General features: G+C 39.8%; 1 protein-coding gene and 1 long non-coding RNA gene across 3 annotated transcripts in view; both read left to right on the forward strand.

Moving 5' to 3' along the window:
- The window catches only part of LOC132364624 (uncharacterized), a 97,861-nt gene extending 86,882 nt beyond the window's left edge, over positions 1-10,979 (forward strand). The window contains exons 3-4 of the long non-coding RNA XR_009502853.1: positions 6,536-6,581; positions 10,194-10,979. This is a non-coding gene — a long non-coding RNA (uncharacterized LOC132364624). The remainder of the gene's footprint in view (positions 1-6,535; positions 6,582-10,193) is intronic.
- The window catches only part of NMD3 (NMD3 ribosome export adaptor), a 138,056-nt gene that overhangs the window by 87,273 nt on the left and 26,743 nt on the right, over positions 1-24,040 (forward strand). Inside the window, exons 1-6 of one of the 2 annotated variants that reach the window (XM_059920474.1) lie at positions 13,564-13,683; positions 14,256-14,312; positions 15,418-15,552; positions 18,668-18,764; positions 22,794-22,874; positions 23,634-23,762. In XM_059920474.1, coding sequence (XP_059776457.1) covers positions 14,269-14,312; positions 15,418-15,552; positions 18,668-18,764; positions 22,794-22,874; positions 23,634-23,762 — 486 coding nt within the window. In that variant the 5' untranslated portion in view covers positions 13,564-13,683; positions 14,256-14,268. Of the gene's footprint in view, positions 1-13,563; positions 13,684-14,255; positions 14,313-15,417; positions 15,553-18,667; positions 18,765-22,793; positions 22,875-23,633; positions 23,763-24,040 lie in introns of those variants that run through there. The other variant, XM_059920473.1, reaches the window with a different exon arrangement.

Here is a 24,040-nt window from a genome sequence, read left to right on the forward strand (position 1 = left end):
AAATTTTAAAAATAACTTCTCTACGTAAAAGACACCACTAGAAGACATTTGCAATACATATAGTCAATAAGGGACTTTTATCAAGAATATATAAAGAAGGGACTTCCCTGGCGGCGCAGTGGTTAAGACTCTGCGCTCCCAATGCAGGGGGCCCAGGTTCGATCCCTGGTCAGGGAACTAGATCCCACATGCATGCCGCAACTAAGACCCAGCGCAACCAAATAAATAAATAAATAAATAAATATTTTAAAAAAAGAATACGTAAAGAATTCCTACAAATCAATAAGAAAATGAACACAGTAGAAAAATGACCAAAAGACTTAATAGGGACTTTATAAAAAAAAGACATTCTATTGATTGATAAACTTATGAAAATGTGTTCAACTTTCTTAGTCATCAGGGAAAGAAAACTTAAATCACAGTGTGACAGCACTATAACTAACGGTATCCTGGTAAATATTCGACAATTGGCTTTCCAGAGTGTCAAAAAAGTGTGTATGTGTGTATTCACACCGACTTGACAAATGTGAATAATAGGCTCAGACTAACTGGACAACCAGAAGAAGACAACATTTGGGTAAATCAAACAAGGTTTACATATTTAAAGGTGCAACATGAAGTCAGAGCAGGTAGGCCGTGCAGTAGATAGATCAGCTCTCATTTCCTATTAATGGACAGAAGTCCTTTCACTTGAGGACCCCTCAAAGGGGCCACACCAGCAGATACACAGTTGGGGGTGGTAAGTTTGAGCAAATGAGGCTCACATCAGACCTTGCAAAGATCAGCTGCCTCCTTCAGACCTAGTCTTGCATACATGTTGCTAAAGCAGTCCAAGATGTGGTCTTGGTCTTGCCTGTGTACACACTGGAGACAACTGCACCCTGGCCAGGTGTACTGCATCTATCAGGGAGTCATAGTACACACCCCAGGTTTGCAGGAGTATATAGGGCTCCATTGGGCTGGATATAATCCTGAATTCCATGCCATGGAGCTAGAGTAAGGATCTGTCACCCATATGGCCCTGGGAGTCATGCTAATGTACCCTTGGGCCAGTTTTAGGATCTAATCTACAAGTCCAGACTTATGGTGACAAGGAATCATGAGATTGAAGAAGGAAAAAAAGACTGCAAAATATATGCCCCAACCATAGACGGTCCAATTATGTAGTCACTAAGCATTGTAAGACAACTCTTCTACATCATAATATTTTACATGTGTTTTTATTTTGCTTATTTGTTTTTGCCTTCTAAACCTACGCATTGAGATATGAGAAGGTTTCTATCTAGCCATCCTTCATCATCTGGGGGCATCCTTTCAACAGGTGAAACACCCTTTTGCTTTGGGTGGTGTCCTTCCTTTCAACTCAGTTTTGAATGATAGGATGCCAAATTGCAGCGTCGCAATGAAATCCCTGCAATCTGGGCTTAATCCATGACATTTTAATTAGGGAAGAATTACTAGATGTTACACGTCTCTGCCTAAAGCTTAATCTACCTTAACTGCTCCTTCATGCTGAAACCCTTACTCACCCTGGATCATTATGCTGAGGCAGAGAGCTGATTTAGATCAGGAGCCAGGCTCAAACCCTGGCTTTACCATCTACTGGGCTTGTGATCTTCAGTAAGTCCCATAGACCTCTAGCTTTGCTTTCCTCATCAGTGAAGTGGGATTTAACCTACCTCATGAGTTTGTAGCGACAGTTCAGAGAATGTTTGTAACCTTGCCTTGAACGGTGCTTGACAGTCTGTGCTCAATAAATATAAATTGAGTCTAAATCTGACAGTTCAGTATTTGAAATATCTCACATGTAAAAATTCTTTATTGTCTATAATTTTTACTGACATGCATGGGTTTTACTGAAAAGTCTCTAATTTCAGCAATAAAATAATTGCTAGGATTTTAGAGGATGAGTTTTTTGTGCTCTGAACAGACATTAAAGTGCTTGCAGCTAAAAGCATTTCCTTGTATGTGAACTTCAGGCTTGCGACTACATGCCAAGCAACTCACAAATCAATATCATATTCTGGGCCACCACTTACCCTCTTGGAAGCTTTTTCAGAAAATTAGTAAGTGTAACCAAGAATTTGTTGAACTCAAGTAAATTTTCACTGAGCTGTTTGATTGCTCAGTCTTTTAGACGGATTAAAGGTTATTAGAGAGGGGCCGTGCTTGACAGTGCTGCTGATGGACGAGGAAGCAATAAGCCTGCACAGTAATGAAGAGAAGGAAAATCATGCCATAGAGGGATTAAGATTTTAATTGGTTTCTCAAGGCACTTGCAGACTCTATTCAGGAGCTAATTCTGAATTTTAAAAGAATATTGAAAGAGTGCAATCATGACCATTTAGGGCTTTCTGTTTTACATTTATAAATATTAATTGAATGCATCACCACTGTCTAAAAATAGCCCAATAAACATTTACCAAGAACATCTGGCTATTAGACTTTTTAATGCATCCAGCAATGTTAATTTTGGCAATGAATGTGCAAATTGCTAAGCTTGTTTAGGGATTCTAAACTTGGAAGGGGCAAAGGTTGGGGAGTAGGAGGTAGTTCTTTGAAAATTAGCAAGAAAGGGACTGGACTGTAGTGGTCAGTGGCTCAAACTCTGACTCAGCCTCTGGTTACTGCCCCATCTCCTTCATCTGCCCACATGATCTAGGCTCTGCTGATTACAGGTGCCAGCTCTGAACTTCTGAGTTAATGATGCAAAGAATCAGGACTGCAGGAAGCCTTATGGTAGCCACACAGAGTTCCTAGGGAAGCAGGGACTGAGGTTCTAGCAGCAGTAGCTGTGTCTGCAGGGCAGGCTGCAGTGTGTATCCTGTGGGAGTGACGTCTGTGTGGTTTTGACTGGATGAGTTGGCTCTGCTGTGTGATTTTGGGTGGTGTTCCTGGCTGCATGACTCTGCGTCTTGTCCTCCACCTTCCTTTGGATTCCGAGGCCTACCAAGAGCATGTCACAAATTCCTTTCTGCTAACTAAGCCACAGTCAGTTTCTCATGCTTGTATTTAAGAATATTATACGATAAAGCAATTCATTCAATTTTTTAAAAGCCAATGTTAGACATTGTCAAAAATTCCCCTGCACTGGAATTTCTGTAGTACACCACTTTGAGTCCTCCCTTATAAATTATAAGCTCCTGGGAATTCCCAGGCGGTCCAGTGGTTTGGACTCTGCTCTGTCACTGCCATGGCCCGGGTTCAATCCCTGGTCAGGGAACTAAGATCCCACAAGCCACACGGTATGGCCAAATAAATAAATAAATAAATTGTAAGCTTCTTCATAAATAAAGTGGGAGAAGAGAAAATATGAACAGAATTCATACAAGTTGGGTTTCTTCATTTTTCCCCTCATTATCAAAGTAATACATCATCCTATCTTTTTAAAACAGTATTTTTAACAGAGTAATAATTATAGAGGAATTCTTTAACAAACTTATAGGATCAAAGAAAAGGCAAAGGTCAGGGGGAAAATGGCTGGGTCATAGGGCACATCTAGTTTGCCTGAGTCCTTGACATACCATGCTGACAGGAAAATGCATATTCCATAATGTTTAGAACAATGGGGTAGCCTGGTGAGAAAGGCAAAGGAGGCTTTTCCCTTTCCTTCTTTTAACACATGCCAATTAGTAAATGTTGTTTACTTTGGGCAAAACATTGTGCTAGCAATCTGAAGAAACTCAAAGAAGTATAAATCACCTGACTGCCCTTCAAGGAAACTCATTCATTCACTTATTCATTCATTCATCTTTCAAATGTTTATTAGACTCTCCTGTATTAGACCTGATGGATATAAAGGCCTACAAGGTATAGTCCTTGTCTATTGAGGCTTATGGTTAACAGGTATAATCATCCACATGACTAGAGACCTGTGTGGCCTTGTGACACACAGGCACCTATTAGATATATTTATATATATATATATTTTTAGCTTATTTATTTTTGGTTAACATTTTAAGCATGTACAACCAATTACCATAACCTGTGGTGTTTTTTTGAAATTAATATTCATTGCGTATCTTGAGTTTACAGATTTAAGCAGTATATAATCAGAAAAGTTATAAATAAACTCGGATTATACAGGCAAAGGTATGTTCCCACAGGTGACACGTACATTATTAAAAGCAGGCATCTAAAATTGTGACCGAGCTCTTTTTAAAATGCAGAAATGTAATGTTACACTTTTTTTTTTAAATGAAGAGATTATCTATACACTTTAAATATCAAATGTGGCTTATATCAGAGACGGATGACAGCTATAGGATTGCACTCATCAAAGCCAGTTACCTAAGATTTTTCTTGTTACCTAAACAATAGCAATGGCGTTAGAAGAAAATTACACCTGCATTTTAATTGCCAATCTAACATTAAGCTAGTTCTACAAAAAGGTAATGCAACCGAAAGACTTCCAAACCCCAAATTAAAAATCTGTTAGGCTCAGATTAAATTATGGAATGTTGCAGATGAAAAATAAAGATACAACTGGATTACTGAATGGAATAAAAAATTGCTGACATTTCTCTGAACATTGGAACTACTAAATTTCATTTCTTTAAATATTTCCATTATTTTTTCTTAGTGGTGTGAGTTATCTCAAATCGCTTACAAAGTTATTCTCTACAAAGCACTTTTGTTTGCTGCTGTTCAGATAGAACAAAAACTATTCTGCATTAACTTAACAATATATTTATATTTGTTACAAGATTTTATCATGATGGATATCTAATAGTTTTTCCATTAAAACAAAACAGTAAAATATTTTTGTTCCATTAGCACTGCATCTTAAAAATGTTAACATTAAATACAAAGAACCATTATCTTATTTGGCTATTAGAAAATGAGTTGGAAAAACCTACAGTTCTGTGTTTCTCCTTTACTCTCACACTACTGCCACACTCATAACACTTCTGACACTTCCGGTCACCAAATGTTTGCATTTTTTTTCCCCACACCAAGCAATTCTCCAGGAAACCAGCTGGGTTTATGATTTAATTGAATTCTGGCACTGTCTACCTGGAGATAGAGTCAGATTCCACAGGTTAAGGGTTCAATTCCACAAAACTGCTCCTGTCCCACTTCAGATGTCAGTTTCAAGTACGAGGTTCCTAGGTTACCGACGTGCATCTGACTTGGCTACAAATAGGAGGTTCTCACAGCTCCCTCTTTGGGTATTATTAATTTGCAAAAGTGGCTCACAGAACTCAAGGAAACAGGTTTACCAGTTTATTAAAGCTATAATAGAGGATATAGGTGAACAGCCAGATGAAGATACATAGGGTGAAACCTGGGAGGGTCCTGAGCACAGGAGCTTCTGTCCCCATGAAGTGGGGTGTGTCAACCTCCCGGTATGGTATGTGGGTGTTCACCCACCTGGAAGCTCTGTGAACCCCTAACTATCGGGATTTTATGGAGGCTTCCTCACATAGGGATGGTCAATTATTAACTCCATTTCCTGTCCCTCTCCCCTCTCTGGAGGATGGGTGGTGAGGCTGAAAATTCCAAAATGCTAATCATGGCTTGGTCTTTCAGATGACCACCCTTCACGCAGGAGCCAGCCAGAAGCCTCCCCAGAGTCTCCTGAACGGAATGAAAGATGCTCCCAGTGCTCTTACCACTTAGGAATTTACAAGGGTTTTAGAAGCCCTGGGTCAGGGATTGGAGATGAAGACCAAACATATATTTCTTATTATAAATCAGGAATTTACAAGGGTTTTAGAAGCCCTGGGTCAGGGATTGGAGATTAAGACCGAATATATATTTCTTATTATGAATCACAATATCACAGATATATTTTAAATATCTCACTAGAGAGAAAGCCTATGAAGAAAATGCAGAATTTCTTGAAGTTGAAAGGTTGAAGAACCCCCCAAAGGCAAAATCCAATCAAGTGGTTTAGCAGCCTAGAAGGAGGTTAAAGACACTTGAATATCTTAAGACCTGAGTCAGAATGGGCTTCCTCTCTTTCTAGGTATTGTACTGATGACAAATTGAAATTATAGTGGAGGGATCACAGTTCAGGTATACAAAAATGGGGTTGGGCGGCCATAGAGTTTCTGGTCTCAGACATGTCCCTGAACCACTGAGAAATGAACATTCTTTAAACTGTACCAGATCCAAGGACACAACCAGCTGTATTCAGAACAATACCTACCAAGTGCAACTTTATGTTCTCAAGGTCTCCCCTTATAACTGTGAAACCATTTCAGACCCCGACCATTCCTTACTTAACAATCACCCTTACTTCTTGCCAGCTCCAATTATAATTCTTGATAAACAACTCATGTAATTAACTGTAACCTCGTGGTTTTTGCCTTTATAAGCCTCTCCCATTTTGTAGACTGGTGGAACACAATTCAAGTGCTTCTTGGATCTGTGTCTCATGGGATGCACTCCTAACAAACCCCAAATGAACACCTTTTTATTTCAATCAGGTCTCCATTTCATAGGATTGTTGTGAAAATTAAACAGTGAGTGCCAGGTGTCTGGCTTATAGGAGGTAACTTAAATACTTACTCATTTTTCTTTTCTCTAGGAGCTTAAGATCTAGTTGGGATGATAAGCTGTAAACCCCTGAAGAGGTAAAGAAAAATCCAAGATTTAAGCCACAATTCACATGCAGTGAGGTGGCTGGAGAAGATGATTTTTAATGTCACGTCCAGCTCTAAACATCGATTATTCTATGACAGCTGTATGAGAAGTGTCATGGGGCAGTGCATGATGAATTGGCAGTTGGGAGGTGCAGACAGTAAGTGCTATGAGGTCAAAGAAGGGAGCAACTGCCTTGGGCTGGGATGGTTTAGGAAGACTATTAAAAAATTCTGAGCTGTCTGAGCTAGAACAAAAGTCCAATTCAATTAGGAGAGTGACTGGCAAGGGTTTGCTTATAATACAACTTTAGCCCAAGCTGAGGAGAATAAGAAACATAAAATATTGTAGAGAAAGAAGAAAGGAAAAGGCAGTATCAGCAACTTGGTTTCTGAAACACACAGAGAATATAAAGCAGCTATCCTGTTTTTCATCCTTATAATAGTCTTATAATAGGTGAAGTGTATCAGCCCTGCTGAGAATCTCCTGAGTGAGGAATCTGTTAGAAGTGCGTTTGGTTACAAATAATAGAAAACCTGGCCAATGGTGGCTTACACAAATAAAGTGTTTTTGTTTTTGTTTTTTTTTCTCCTTCAAGAGAAAGAACTCCAGGGTTGGTGCCACCACATAATAACACAGCCAAGACACAGGCTCTTTCTAGCTCTCTTCTGCCTCACCATACTTTGCTTGATAGCATTTGCCCTTATTGCTCTTTGCCTTATGGTCAGGAGATGGCTGCTGTGCCTCCAGGCATCACATTTGCATTCCAGACAAGAGGCAGACAAAAGGGCAAAGGAGCAAAGAGTGAGGGCGAAATGGCTTACCCACTGAGTCTGTGCCTTTTTATTAAGAAAGCTAAAGTTTTCTGGAAGATTGCCCAATAGATTTCTCCTTGTAACCTGCTGGCCAAAACTGTGTCTTGTGGTTGCTCCTAGTGGTAAAGAGGCTGGGGAGAAGGGGAATGTGGATGGGGTTAAGTCAGCCAACTGACGATGAAGAAAAAAGTGTTGAAGGCTTGTGAAAAAAATTACTACAAATTCAATTTTCTTAGTAGTTATCAGGTTATTCAAACTATCTACTTCATTTTGTGTGAGTTGTGGTAGTTTGTGCTTTTTGAGGAACTGGTCTATTACACCTAAGTTTTCAAATTTTTGCATGGAAATTTTTTTGTAGTATTCCCTTATCAATATCCAACTATTTCCCAGATGTCTAACTCTTCAAGATATTCAGAAACATTGTATATGTCATCGATTTTTAGTTGCTTGTAGAGATCTCTCTTAGAGCCATCTGATTGCTCCAATCCAGATGAAGCTCCCTTTGTGTAGCATATAACTATCCCCTTGGGATTTTGCTTAACTTTTCTCATGTTTCCTGAGTCCTGTGTCTTCCTTTTTCTTGGTTTACATCTGTCAGTAACTTCCTCAGAAGGGTGAAACTAAGAATATATTTATTCAGTCCTCACACTTTATTGACAGTTTGGTCTAGGATAGAATTCAAGGTTGGAAATAATTTTGCTTCAAAATTTTCGAAGTATTTCTTCATTGCCTTCTTGTTTCTGGTGTTGCTGTTGAGAAGTCTGGAGGTATTCTGATCTTGATGCTCTGTATGTGACCTGTTTTTTTCTACTTGGAAACTTCAAGGATCTTTTCATCACTAGTGTTCTAAGCCTCATGACAATGATCTCTGGTGTGTACCAGTTTTTTCCATTTTGATGAGAATATGGTGGATTCTTTCAATCTGTACATTCTTGTCCTTACGTTCTGCAAAAATATTTCTTGTATTATTTCTTCAATAATAATTTTTATAGTAATTTGGGAAGTTTATTAGGAGGTCATGGTTCAACTAACTGTAAAGTATCCTAAAGTAAATCAGCTACAGAGCCAGACATTTTAGAAAGTGCTTTTTCCTGACATCCAAATTTGCTTACCTACACTCCCTGTACATCCTTGGCAACTCCCCTGAAACTCAGCTTCAGATGTTATAAAATGCCAACATAGGCAAAGTAAGTTTATTTCTAAACAGTTTTGGCAGGAAAATTCTCCCCATCACCTCCAGACAAGTACAGTTTTGTGTGTCTTTTCCGTTCTTGCTACAGGAGTGAAATAAAAAACAGAGCACCAAGCATCTTTGAGATCATCTGAGAGGAAGAGGTGAGCAGGCTTTTAGGACCAATGAGACACTGACATGGTAGCAAGTACTGAAAAGAAGGATCAGAGCAAAAATGTCAGTTTCATATCCCCCAATTCTTAGTTCATTGGGACCCAGTGCATATAAAGTTTTATTTTTTATTTTTTAATTTTTATTGGGGTATAGTTGATTTACAATGTTGTGTTACTTTCTGCTGTACAGCAAAGTGAATCAGTTATACATGTGCATATATCAACTCTTTTTTAGATTCTTTTCCATATAGGTCATTATAGAGTACTGAACTCTACTGTGCTATACAGTAGTCCTTATTAGTTATCTATTTTATTATAGTAGTTTTATTGTTGAAAGTTATTTTGGTGCATCTAAATTTGTTCATGTTTTTTTCTTTGTTCATCTTCTCTTTTATAATACCTATAAAATTTATTTTTGTAAAATATTTCCTCATCTACTACTATAGTAGTTCACTCCCATCACTAACATCTAAAGCGAGAAGTCAGTGATTACATCTTTGAAAAACTACAGTAGAACATTACAAATTTAATCTCCGATATTTTGCAGTTTGCAAAAGTGGGGAAATTTCTCAAGTACTATTATAGTAATTTTATTATTTTATTTTTTCTGTTTTATTTACTGGGATTCTATGTGAGAGTTTATTTGTATTTTTAAAACTTTTTAAGTATAATACACATGCAGACATATGCACGGATGTTATAGGTGAATGAATTTCACAAAATGAACACTCAAATTTTATTTTGTTTATAATTTCTTTATCTGTAAATTAAGAGTGAAGCAAGATCACAAGTGTGATGTTTCAAATTCTATACATTGGATGTATCAAATACTAACCATTCCTTGCCATTTAACTCAATTGCTGTTAAGGAGCTTCACCTGAGAATAACATAACTCTGTCCATAACAGCTTTTTATAGTTTACTAAGCACTTCTTTTTGCAGCTTACTAACATTTCTACATACCTTATCTCAGTCATTTCTCACTACTTTATGAGGGACAGATTATCACATAGTTTTAGAAAGAAGGAACCAACAAGGGCCTACTGTATAGCACAGGGAACTATACTCGATATCTTGTAATAATCTATAATGGAAAAGAATCTGAAAAAGAATATATATATATATATGTTTATATATGAATAACTGAATCACTTTGCTGTCCACCTGAAACTAACACAAAATTGTAAATCAACTACAACATATTTCAATAAAAATTAAAAAAAAAAAAAAAAAAGAAGGAAACTAAGGCTCAGAGAGGTGAAGCAACCCCTTGGGGGCAGAGGGTCTATAAGTCACAAGTCATGGACATGAAGCAAGGCCCTGAGAGTCCAGGTCTAGTATCAATTCTATAGATAAACTGCTTTTGCATGGTGCATCCCAGATCCCCTTTCAGGAATGAAGGACTTATTCCTCTGAATGACTTATTTCTTATTCCTACTGCTGGCAGAAAGCTCTGAGTCTCACCCACTTCTGGGACTGCCTTGGCTGAAGAGGGAAACCTGACCTGAGGTTACACCTCCTTCCTTGAGCGGTCACATCCAATGACTCATCAGTGAACAACGGCCCAGCCCCCTCAAGAAAACTCTCAAGTCATCTCAGCTTCAGAACTTCCGGCATTATGGCTGGTGAGGCCTCCATCAGACTGCAAGGCACCTCGGCTTCTCCCTCTACCCACTTGTGGTTCCCTTCCTTCCTTTGCACAGGTGTTGATTCTAAGTGCACTCCCTAATAAACCTCTCCTGCGCTAATCTCCAACCAATGAGATCTTGATTTCCCACACGTGCTATCACATTTGATGGTGTGAAAAAAACCACACTCTGCATCTTTAAGTTCTGTGTAGAATTTAAGTGATTAACAGATATGAATGGAGCATTTACTACTTGCTAGGTATTGAAGATATTTAAAATTAATAAAACTCTACTTTTAAAACACTTACTCAGTCTGTCTCCAAGAAAGTTATGTTGTAATCTAAAACAAAACAGATGAAAATCAATATTTATATTTACCTTAATTGCTTGAGAAAGAGATTTTATGGATTCTGATCTAAACTTTTTTTTTTTTTAATGAGTTTGTGGATGATGAATCTGGTGAACCTGTAACTTCCTAGGAGGTCTGAATTTAAGTTTGTAAAAACAAATGAAAGCTAAGATTCGAATAAGGACAGATATCCTGAATGTACGGACTACGGTACAAGAGAACACATTTTTTCAAGGTGAGATTTGAGGATTAAATAAAAAGTGCAAAATGAGTTTCTCTCAGGTGTAATTTGCGTATATTATCCCACTGTGAGACCAGTTCTAGCAAGGTCATCCTGGTTTGTGGCAGACATTTAACAGCAAACACTTACTTCTCACATCTGGAGATCTTAGTACTGAGGGGTGGGAAGTGGGAGGAGAGATATAGGTACGTATTTCATTTATCAAAAGCCTGTGAATCAACTATACTCCAAAAAGAAAAAAAAGCCTGTGGCCTTTCTGCATTAACCAGAGAGGGGTCCATATGGTGGCGTTGTTCTGGGCTCCCCCTTGTAACTTACAGGGAAAATTTCACAATAACCGGAGCCCTTGATGTCCTGCAAATGAAGAAGGAGGATATCCTCAAATCCCTCACAGCAGAGCCCACTTAGGTGGCACCAACCTGACTTCCAAATGGAACAGCACATCTACAAAAGGAAAAGTGATGGCGTTACTTCATAAATCTGAAGAGAACCCGGGAGAAGCTTCTGCCAGCAGCTCGTGCCATTGTCGACACTGAAAACCCAGCAGATGCCAGTGTCATGCCCTCCAGGAATGCGGGCCAGCGATCTGTGCTGAAGTTTGCTGCTGCCACGGGAGCCTCTCTATTGCAGGTGCTCCAACCACTCCTGGCAGCTTCACTAACCGGATCCAGGCAGCCTTCCGCTGTGTGCTGTGTGGTTATCAGGGTGACCACCAGCCTCACAGAGGCGTCTTATGGTAACCCGCCTACGGTTGCTCCACGTCACACAGACTCTCCCCCTGCGCTGTGTGGACACCGCCATCCCTGCAGCGCGAGGGGCGCTCCCGGCGGGTCTGATGTGGTGATGCTGGCCTGGGGATTGTGCGCCTGCGCGGCTCCGTCTCAGGTGTGCGCTCGTGGGAGGTCAGATCCCATCTCTGCTTCTACAGGGATCGTGGAGAGACTGAAAAGGAAGAGCAGGCGGCTGCTGAAAAGGCTGAGACCTCGGAGGAATTTCGGGGTGAATGAGCCGCTCCAGGTCCCGAGCTTATTGCTACTCAACCCGAAGTTGCAGACGGGTCTGAAGGCGCAGGTGGCCTCAGCACCTTCCAGCAGCGTCTCCTGAAGGACCGCGGCGTGCAGCCAGCCTCTGAAGGCCGGTTTGCAGCTGCCGCTGCTCAGACCACTAAATGGGGAGAAACAACCAGAGTGGTCTCAAAGCTGCTCTTCCACAGACTCCTAAACAGAAGATGGAAATAAGGTCGATGGAAAATAAAGTTTCTTTAAAAAAAACAAAAAAAAGCCCACGAATAGGAATAGCTGACCTGAGCCTCAGAAGGGCTGGCAGCCTGGTATGGCGGTACATGTACACAGAGTTAGACAAACTGTTGTTCAGGTCCTGGTTCTGCCACTTACTTGCTACAGAACTCTCAGCAAATTACCTAGTTTTTTGGAACATCAGCCTCATCTGTAAAACAGAAGCTCCATTAAGGGCAGGGACCATGTCTGTGTTGATCCAGTGCCTAATAAGACTGGCACTGTGGCACTTGGTGCCAAATCAAACAGGGTATGGAAGGAGTGTATTGAGAAAGAAAAAAGGAACGGCCCCTGACATTCAGAAGCTGGCCTGTACTCACAGGTAGGCCAGCAAAGGAAGATTAGTTCCTGCAGGACCTGCCAGTTGGTTTGAAAGGCTGTGTGCTTAGGAATGTGACAGGTTATGTCAGGGTCAGATCCTGAAGGGTCTTTTTTCTATGCAGAGAAACTGGAAATAATCCAGAGTGGAGACCATTGAAGGATTAAAAGCAGGGGAGAGTAACAAAATCAAATTTGCAGTTTAGAAGGATGGATTGGAGTGTGGAAATAAGGAGAAGGAATGGGAGACTACTTAAGTACCCTACGCAAGAAATGGGAGGCCTTCTTTAATGACATTCTATAAGGCGACCTTGCTTATTCCTTGAAATTTGGGGCGAGAAGACAGAAAAAGAATATGGTTGCACTCTTCAAATATTTGAAATTCTGTCATAAGAAAGAGTGATTAGACTCTTTCTGAGCTGCTCTAGGATCAAGGTATAAAGTCATAAGAAAATATTAAGTGCACTATGGGGAAGCACATTCTAATAATTAGAGTGGTCTGAAAATAACATAGACTTCTTCACAAATAGTTATTTCTTACATTTCTTTCTTTCATCTATTCGACAAATATTCCTTGGAGCAGTTAGGATGTGGCAGGCATTAGGCATATAACGGTGAACAAAATAGACAAAGGCACTGCCCTAGATGGAGGTTACTCTAATTTTTGTCCAATGTGGTACCGTTTATAGATAACTTTTATATAATCATTTAACCAAGAAGCAAGCTCCCAATAGGGGTATCTGAGAAGTGGCTCTGAGTGAACTCTGGCCAAGAAGATCGGGAAGGACGATAACCAAATAGAAGTGTGTGAGTCTCAGGCGCCATAGGACGAGAGAGCCAGAGAGCCCGCTGCCTTCTCTCCCTGATCTTTTCCATCAGCCTGGCCTCCGCCCCGCCCCGCCCCGCCCTCCTCTCGCCAGCACCCTCCCCTTTTTCGGTCCCCCACCCGCCGCTGTGATTCGCGCTGTCGGCCCGCGAGATTACGAGCTCTTCTCTCGCGATATCTTCAGAGTACTGAACTCAGCTGTGGTGGGCACTAACTGGGTGGTAGAAGCTCGTCCTGCTGCAGTTTTTCGGCACCTCTGGATCTGGCCCAGAGGCGCTAAGTAGGTTCTGGGGGCCGAGACCCGGCTTGCAGTCGTGCGGAGTCCCTAAGGAGAGAGGGGGGACGGACTCCCTGGGCTCGGGGCGACCTCGGGCCGCGTGCGCGCAGCGTGTGTGCCGCCGGCGGGAGCCCGCGTGAGGTCTCACCCGCGGGGTGCGGGGTCGGGGTGGGGTGGGGTGGGTGGCCCACAGGTGCGGTGACACCGCCCGCGGACTCTTACAGTGAGGTTCGAGGCACGCCCGCGGCAGGGGTGAGGGCGTGGGGTGTCCGGTGCGGCCCCGGCCCCGGTCCCGGCCCCCTCTGGCCCCTCCTTGGGTTCGCCGGGGTTGGCGCCCAGGTGCCGCCTGAGGTCAGCGCGCAGTTTAGTGGCTCGAGGGTCTTGCAGACGGGAACCTCCGGAATTCGCTTCGTTTTGTTATTAAAGAAATTACTTTTTCCAAAGGTTCCAGGTGGAATTGGTTTTTCTTATTTGCGGCTTTACGAGGCTTGGCTGCCTTATTCAGAGAGGCAGAAGGAAGATGAGTAAGAGACAAATGTCTTAAATCTTACTATTCTCTCTCTTTTTAAAATCAGGATATGCAGAAAAATGGAGTATATGACAGAACCCGTGAAGCACACGCCTGGACACATGTGAGTCGCGTCCTTTTTCCCCCATCCCCCTTAAGTTTAAAAATGTTAAAGTGACTCTTTGAAACTTACTGTGGGGAAAGCTTTTCTTTGCGGGGTGGGGTCGGGGGGATGCTTTTGTCTTAAGTGGGAAAAATGAAAAGCCTTGTTTCCTGAGAAAAACGAGTTCATTTTTCGCTGGGAAGTTTGTGGTAGTAAATACTGGTTTAAGAGTGTTAAAATATTCACTGTACATTCTTCTAGGTTGGCATCAGCCATTGACTTTTAAATTTAAGGTAATTAAAATGTAATAAAATTAAGTATTCAGTTGTTCCGTCTACTGCCCACATTTCAAGTCCTCAGTAGTCACATGTGCCTGGTGGTTACCATAGTGGACATCAGGTTATAGAACTTTCATTTTGGGTAACGTCAATGATTCTTAAACATTTTGTGTTCCCAGTACACCTAGGGTTATGACACTCCCATCATAGTGAGTCACTAGACATGATACTCTTTCCATCCTCTAAAAATTTTTCTCCTCTGGGTAAATGTTTACATTTTGGCAGTCCCTGTGCTATACTGAGGCTTTAAAAAAAATTTGCCTTTGGACTATAAAGCTGTCTGATGATTACTATTAGCAGTTATTTTCCCTCTCTAGACCTTTTGTACATCGGCCATATTTTGAGGCTTTTTGGAATTGCGGCCATCCTTGGGTTTTTTTCACCTCAATAATCCAAGGTTTTTTAATCTACTGCATCTTTGAAGTCAGTTTTTAAAAAAGTGCAGAGATATTATGGCCTAACTTGAAGGCTTTGGTTTGTTTGTTTTTTATTTTTTTATTATTATTTTTTGTTGACGTATAGTTAATTTTTCAATGTTGTGTTAGTTTCTGGTGTACAGCAATGTGATTCAGTTTTATATATATATTTTTTTTCATATTCTTTTCCATTATTGTTTATTACAGGATATTGAATATAGTTACCTGTGCTATACAGTGGGACCTTGTTGTTTATCTATTTTATATATAGTATTATAGTTTGTATCTGCTACTCCCTGTTTGATAGTGTTTTAATTTAACCTGTGCACTTATGAAATCTAATTTGAAAAACGTATGCTTTGTTTATTTAAGCTTGTGCTGCGAATGTGGTGTCCCGATCAGTCCAAATCCTGCCAATATTTGTGTGGCTTGTCTGCGAAGTAAAGTAGATATCAGCCAAGGCATTCCGAAACAAGTCTCTGTATCTTTCTGCAAACAGTGCCAAAGGTACGATGTGGTACTATTTTATCCTGCTTAAAGTTGAGATTTTTATGTGGGAGAGCCACCAGGATATACTGACAATATTTTAAGAGTGTTAAGATATTCACTGTACATTCTTCTAGATTGGCATCAGCCATTGGCCATATGTGGCTTTTTAAGTTTAAAGTAATTAAAATGTAATAAAATTAAGTATTCAGTTCTGTCTGCTACCCACATTTCAAGTCCTCAGTAGTCACATGTGCCTGGTGGTTACCATAGTGTACATCAGAGATTATAGAACTTTCATTTTGGATAACGGCAATGATTCTTAAACATTTTGTGTTCCCAGTACACCTAGGGTTATGATACTCCCATCATAGTGAATCACTAGACATGATACTCTTTCCATCCTTTAAAAATACATGCAATAAGCTGCATGTAATAAAGATAAGATACATGTAATAAAGTGCATGTAATTGAGATTTAAGTTTTATTTATGTTGGCCTAGCTAGAGATTTTAGAATTTGCAATTTTGCAGTGTTCTTTTCTAGTTTTCTCTGCTAATTTGGTAAAGTTAGTGCAAAGGTATTTGAATCTGTTCTTTTTCTGTTAAGGGATTAATAGGTTTGATGTATACAATTAATAGATACAAGTTGAGGCTTCCCTGGTGGCGCAGTGGTTGAGAATCTGCCTGCCAATGCAGGGGACACGAGTTGGAGCCCTGGTCTGGGAAGATCCCACATGCCGCGGAGCAACTAGGCCCGTGAGCCACAATTGCTGAGCCTGCGTGTCTGGAGCCTGTGCTCCGCAACAAGAGAGGCGGCGATAGTGAGAGGCCTGCGCACCGCGATGAAGAGTGGCCCCCACTTGCCGCAACTGGAGAAGGCCCTCGCGCAGAAACGAAGACCCAACACAGCCAAAAATAAATAAATAAATAAAAATTAAAAAGAAAGAAAAATGTTTTAAAAAAAAAATAGATACAAGTTGATGTTTTTAAGGGTGAGAGCAGATTTTAAAGACATATTACTATTAATTACCATGAAGCTTTTGTTTTCTGCTTCAATCACTAGAAGCCATGTATGATAAAAAGCACCTTATTTTTTAAGTAATTTAGTGGTGTGTTTTAAATTAAAAATCATATGTATTAATGTTCCCATGTAACTAAAATGGCTATAGCTGATGGAAAAACAGCTCAGTATATCATATCTAGGATGGTCTGAAATGAAGACTGGATTTTAAGGCAGACTTCTGAAAGTTAATGTTTTGTTCCTTTTGTATTTTCTTTAGTTGCTGGCATAAACAGCTTATGTCTAGGAGGCCATTGAGTAATACAGAACTACCCATAAAATTATATGCCTGTGATTTCGCAAATGGGTTAGGACTGTAGTGACTTTTAACTTTTTTGGGAGGGAGGGGTTCATGAATCCCTTTAAGAATTTAAAAACTGCATCTTTCCAGAAAAGTACATAAAACAAAGACTTGAAACTTGTGTTCTGTTTCAGGGAGTTTATAGTTTGTAGGCTTGTGTGAGGCTTAATCTATAATAAATATTCGCTATTCTTTTTTTTTTTTTAATTTTATTTATTTATTTATGGCTGTGTTGGGTCTTCGTTTCTGTGTGAGGGCCTTCTCTAGTTGCGGCAAGTGGGGGCCGCTCTTCATCGCGGTGCGCGGGCCTCTCACCATCGCGGCCTCTCTTGTTGCAGAGCACAGGCTCCAGACGCGCAGGCTCAGCAATTGTGGCTCACGGGCCTAGTTGCTCCGCGGCACGTGGGATCCTCCCAGACCAGGGCTCGAACCCGTGTCCCCTGCACTGGCAGGCAGACTCCCAACCACTGCGCCACCAGGGAAGCCCCCTCGCTATTCTTAAGAACGTCGGTGGAGTGAAAAAAACACTGGACAAAGAATCAGGAGACCCAGTTTATCTTGGATTTCTTACAAACTAGCTCTTTTTTTGTTTTTAAGGAATTCCTTTATTTTTATTTTTATTTATTTTTTTAATTTTATTTTTGGCTGTGTTGGGTCTTCATTTCTGTGCGAGGGCTTTCTCTACTTGCGGCGAGCAGGGGCCACTCTTCATTGCGGTGCGCGGGCCTCTCACTGTCGCGGCCTCTCTTGTTGCGGAGCACAGGCTCCAGACGCGCAGGCTCAGTAGTTGTGGCTCACGGGCCTAGTTGCTCCGCGGCATGTGGGATCCTCCCAGACCAGGGCTCGAACCCGTGTACCCCGCATCGGCAGGCAGATTGTCAACCACTGCGCCACCAGGGAAGCCCCAAACTAGCTCTTTGATACTCTTGGCCACTTCACCTCTCTAAGCCTTAATTTCCTCATCAGAATGAAGGGGCTTTATTAGATGATATATGAAGCCCTTTTTAACTCCAAAAACATTATTATAACAAAGAGACCTATATAAATAATTTTTTTCAGTGAAACTTTAAAAGTGAAAATCAGAATATTTACTTAACAAGTAAGGGGAAAAAAAGCATTCACAATACATTTAGAAGTATTATGTATTTAACAAACATTTATTGAGTATTTACTGTATGCTAGGCACTGTCCTAAGTCCTGAGCTGACTGGGCTAAAAAACTTAAAGTACATACATAAGGGATTTAAATTTTAATTTAGTCAGGTTTTATATAAGATTTTAAATTTTACAATTTAAAATTTGAAAAGGGACTTTGAAGTAGATAAATAGTCTGAGCTATTATTGATACATAGTATTAGGTACTAATTTACCTTTTTTGTGTGTGAGAAATAAGCAGTTCTTAAGCATTTTAGATGTACATTATAAACCATTTTAATGCTATTTGGAGGTGATTTTTTCACCTGTGTTTCAAAGTATAGCTTCAAGGAACACTGGGGCATTTTGTCATCCTCACGGGAATGCTTATTGGTGCTTGAAGTAATAAGACCTTTTAATAAGTTATTTCAGATTGACTTTCTTAAATACTCAGGATTTTATCTTTTTAACTACTTGTCTAACTGAAAGGTTTCTGGAACTTTTAAAATATATTTGGGTTAAGTGCCTCAGATCAACCTTGGGTATTATTATATTTGATTAATAATCATTGTTATGTCTGCATGTTCACATGGAAATTTTTTTTTCTGAGAGATCCTGAGTTTCAATATATTTTCTCTCAGATATTTCCAGCCACCAGGAACTTGGGTACAATGTGCATTAGAATCTAGGGAACTTCTTGCTTTGTGTTTGAAAAAAATCAAAGCCCCTCTGAGTAAGGTAGGTCAAATAGCTAAAATCAGTTTTTGGGGGGGGTTGTGTGTGTGTGTGTGTGTTTAATCTCTCATTTTCAGATAATCCTTGTTTGAGTAGATTTTCCAAAATAACTATTAAATGCTACTGTTGGTAAGCACACTACTACAAATGCTGTTTTCATTTTTAAAGTTGTATATATTCTTTTTTAATGGAAATGAAAATCTTTCTGCTTTAAAAGATTTAGTATAGAATCAAATTTTTTTCATTCATTATTTGAGAACCTCTTATGTGCAATAATCTTTTCTGAAAATGTTTATATAAAGCCATTGCTAAACATAATTTGGAGGCTATAGTATTAGGGCTACGGTATTCGGTTTTAAAAAAATTGTCATTACTGCTCTGGAAAGAAAATATTTGTGCCTATTACTTAAAGTCAGTGTATAAACATCTTCAAAAAACAAATAGGGTTTTTTAGTGTAGTTAGCCTCTCTACATAACACTTTCAGTTTTCTTTATGCTAAACTTTATGACTTATTTCCACCAGATATGTTTTTAATTGAAATGGGCTCTTTTGGTTTGAAGAGCTTCAGATTCTCTTAAAACTCTGATAAAATTTCATGTAAGAGTTCTTTGAAGTTTCTCCCTTTATTTTCCTTGTTTTTTCTCCCTGGAATTTGTATCAGTCAAATGTTGACCCTACTAGCTGAAAACTTTGCCTTTTTGCCCTTGTATTGTTTTTAATCTTTTTTTTCCTGTGTTCCTGACAGTTTCCTTTATCTTCCAATTTTTGTATTAATTTTCTTTCAGTAGTAATATTTTGAGTTTAGAGTTTTTAATGTTCTTGATACAGTCTGTTGAATATTTCTGAAGGTTTAATAATATGCTGTTATCATTTTTTACTTTCCTTCTGTTCCCTGATTTGTCTTAGTTTTTTTTTTTTTTTTCTGGAGTCAGTTTTTGTGTAACTTGGTCTTTTGTTTTCATACTTCAGGCTTTTGTCAGATGTTCATTAATAATTCATTAGCATTCAACAGATGTTTATTAACTGTCAACTCTGTGCCAATCTACTTTTGGTGTTAGGGATGTGGAAGGGAATGAGAGAGACGAAATCCCTGTCTTAGAGAGCTTTTATTTTAGTTGAAGGGGAGGGTGTGGAGTAGTCAATGAACAAAATAAATAGGTATATTAAAAGGTATAAATTCTGTGGAGGATAAAGCCAGAACTGTGCAGGGAAGAGTTGCAATTTAAAATAGAATGGTTAGAGGAGGCCTCATCGATAAAGTGATACTTGAATAAACATTAAAGGCAGTAGGGGGAGGGAGCCACAGTCTGGAGGTGAAGAGCATTATGGGTAGACAAAACAAGTGTAGAGGCCAAAGGCAGGAGAATACCTGTGTGGTTAGAGTGGAGTGGGGAGGGAAAAGTAATTGGGGATGAAGCCAGGGAAGGCATGGAAAGTCAGTAGGTCAGGCCTTGTAGGCCCTTTTGAGCACTGGTTTTTACTCTTGAGTATAGTGGGTATAGAGCAAGGGTCCCCAGCCCTCACGTCGCGGACAGGTACTGGTCGGTGGCCTGTTAGGAACTGAGCCGCACAGCAGGAGGTGAGCAGCGGGGGTGGGTGAGCGAGCAAAGCTTCATCTGCTGCTCCCCGTTGCTCCCCATCGCTTGCATTACCGCCTGAACAACCCCCCCACCCCCGTCTGTGGAAAAATTGCCTTCCGTGAAACCGGTGCCTGGTGCCAAAAAGGTTGGAAGGTTGGGGACCGCTGGTATACAAGGTATAGGGCAGAATAGTGAGATGAATGATTTACAGTTTATCAGGTTCCCTCTGGCTGTGTTTAGAATAGATGTGAGGGGCATGGGCACCTTTAGGAAGCGATTGTAGTAATCATGAGAAATGATATTTGGATCAGTAGTAGAGGAAGTGAGAAGTGGACAGATTCTGGCTGTATTTTGAAGGTAGTCAGTAGGATCTGCTGATGAAGCTGGATGTATGTTTATGAGTTGGAATAGTCAAGGGTGACTTCCATGGTTCTTGACTTGATCAACCAGGGGAGGGAGTTACTGATAGTGAAGTAGGAAAGGCTTTAAGAGGAGCAGGCCAGGGGACTTCCCTGGTGGTCCAGTGGGTAAGACTCCTTGCTCCCAATGCAAGGGGCCGATGTTTGATCCCTGGTCGGGGAACTAGGTCCCACATGCGTGCGGCAACTAAGAGTCTGCATGCCACAACTAAGACCTGGCACAGCCAAAATAAATAATAAATAAATAGATAAAATTAAAAAAAAAAAAGGAGTAGGTCAGGTGGGAGAAATCAAAGCTCATCTCAAAGTAGTACTTAGATGTCCATTAGACATGGAAGTAGAAATAGTGGGGAGCTGGATAAATGAGCAAGGGAGTGGTCCAGACCAGAGATAATAAATTTGGGGTGTGATGGTATTTAAAGCTGTAAAATTAGATGGGATTTCCTAGAGAGTTTAGAGAAAGGGAGAAATTTCAGGACTGAATCCTGGGATCCTTTAATGATAAAAGTTTGAGAAGATGAGAAAAAAAAATCAGTCATTACTTCTAATTAGAGGCAGGGAGAGCAATATATATAATCAGGAGATCTAGAAGGTGAAGAATGTTCAGGAAAGAGATTGAGGATTTTGGAGGTTTTGTTGTTAGTGAATGTTGAATTTCAGAGGCCAGTAAAAGGTTTTCAGGATTTGGGGAGGAGTGTTAGATGGGATAGAAAAGGGCATATGTGGAACCATATGGAGATCGGAGTGTGGGAGATGAGGGAGTGACTGAGGTAATGGTAAAGAAGGATTAAAGGGCTCAATAAGGTGGATTAGTCCTGGTTGTCTGAGGACAGATGGTGCGGTGAGGCTGAGGAATGGGAAATGCAGATGGAGGCTGAGGGAATAAGAAGCTCTCTGTCACCCTCTGTACCTGGTGTGGCTTGTTGACTACTAGGCTTTGCTTTAGGGAAGCCAGTCGAATGAGGAGGGTTTTACTCTGGACTGCTGTATGTATACTAGCTTATCAAGTTCTCACCAGACAGGTCTTGATAAAATTATCTGCCTGCTCATGTCTCCCAAATCTGTCATCTACAGCTCAGATTTCTCCATAGAGCTCCAGACCAAATATATATATCTCACTATCCACTGAACAGCTTCACTTGGACATCTTAGATAAATCCTCTTAAACTTAAATGTCTGAAACCAAATATAGCGCATTCCTCCCCATTTAATGTGTTTTTTATTTGTGTCAGAAAAATAGTGTTACCTAGATGCCCAAGCTGGATACTTGACCATCATTCTAGAATCTTCTTTTCTTCCTTCCCATATCCAGTTATTATTAAATCCTATAGATTTTATCTCCTAAATAGCTCTTGGCTTGGATCTTTCTGCTGCTGTTATTTCCAGCCCCTCAGTTCAGGTCACCTACAACTCCTGCCCAAATTATTGAAACAATCTCCATTTTTGTTCTCCCACCCCCTTCCTCAAAACACGCATTTTAGCCATATTGAGCTACATTCAGTTTGTCACATATGGCAAACTGTTTCTGGCCTCTGCTGATTTAGCAGTGAGTTACCGTTGTGGATTCAGTATTCAGTGCATGAGACTCCCTGTAATGAATGTTCATTCTTTTCTTTTTTAAGCCACATACATATCATAGTGAGAACAATAAAAGTAGAAACCTTTGTTCTTGGGATTTCTAGTAGATGATGAAGTCATCAGGTCTTTGTTTTCTTCTAAAAAGTGTAATTTCCATTCAAAAAACTGTATGCTTTTTTAGGGGAAAGGAGTTTTTTTCTATGCAAGTCTTTTAATTTCTGCTTGAATTATACCAGTTTCATTAATATAGTCATTAGATTTTCCCTTTATTTGCTGTTTTTGTTGCCATACCTCTGATGATAAATCTTTTTCTTTTTTTAAACTGGTGATGTTGGGTAGATTAATCATGGATTCCTTAAGCATCTATGAAATCTGTTTATTAATGAGTTATTCTCTCATCTCTTTTCTCCTCAGATGGGAACTTATGTTTCTTTTTGTTTGTGTTTTGTTGAAGGTACGGCTTGTAGATGCAAGCTTTGTTTGGACTGAGCCCCATTCTAAGAGACTTAAAGTTAAACTAACTATTCAGAAAGAGGTAAGCTATACATAATTTTCTCAGCATGGTTTAAAGTATAGGTAGGAAAATGAGGGGCTATTAGTAAATTATATTATGACTTGAACAGCTTAAAAGGAAACAAATGCACTCTTAATTTTAACCCTTTGTTTTCTTTTGGATCATCCGCACAGATGATCAGGTCGATAGTAAGAGCAGCCATTGTTCATGATTAGTGGACTAAGTTAATCTTCTCAAAGTCATTTTTATTTGGAATAAGATTGAAGTAAAAACATGAACTAAGGCAGTGCTTCTCAAACTTGGCTGATCATTTGACTCACAGTGACTGAATCAAACTGGATTCAACTGGATGTAAGATCCAGGAATCTATTAAAGCTTCCCAGGTGATTTCTGATGATTGCCTATGTTTGGGGACAGTTAAATTAAGGAATGTCTTCTTTTTTGAGAGTTTTCTTGGTCTCCTAAGGAAGAACTTTATACACACACATGCATATACGTGTATATATAGCTATAAAAATTCTTCAAAGAATATCCTTACAACACTTCAACTAAAGGTAAATTTGAAATGTTAATCTAATAAATCCTATGAATTAAACCTATATATCTTTCTTGAAATAGTATGACTTACGATTTTAAATGTAACTCATTTGTTGTTGATTTCCTCAAAGCATTCATGGAAGAAGATTTTAAGTTAAATATTGAAGGATCTTCTTTTAAGAAAACTATTTGTTATTAAACAGAAAGGAAAGAATGAAGGAGTGTGATTGTTTTCTTCGTCAGGTGATGAATGGTGCTATCCTTCAGCAAGTGTTTGTGGTGGATTATGTTGTTCAGCCCCAGATGTGTGGAGATTGCCATAGAGTGGAAGCTAAGGATTTCTGGAAGGCTGTGGTTCAAGTTAGGCAAAAGGTAATGAGAGAAAGATGATGTGTGAATCCTCCATCTTGTATTTCATCTTTGTCGGTTATAAATAGTGAGTAAAACCTTCTCCTTTCCCTTTTTTCCAAATCATTCAGGCACTAGGGGTATTCCAGGTCTCTGGAGCATTCACCTTTAGAAAGAGATCACTGCCACATTTTAGATAATCTTTAAAGATTGTTTCTGTTTTAAATCAGTGTTCTATATCTGTAGATGGCTTTTTTTTTTTTTACATTTCATTTATTAATCTAATAATGCATTTATGTTTA

Source organism: Balaenoptera ricei, chromosome 4 (genome assembly GCF_028023285.1).
Source record: "Balaenoptera ricei isolate mBalRic1 chromosome 4, mBalRic1.hap2, whole genome shotgun sequence".
Taxonomy (NCBI): Eukaryota; Metazoa; Chordata; class Mammalia; order Artiodactyla; family Balaenopteridae; genus Balaenoptera; species Balaenoptera ricei.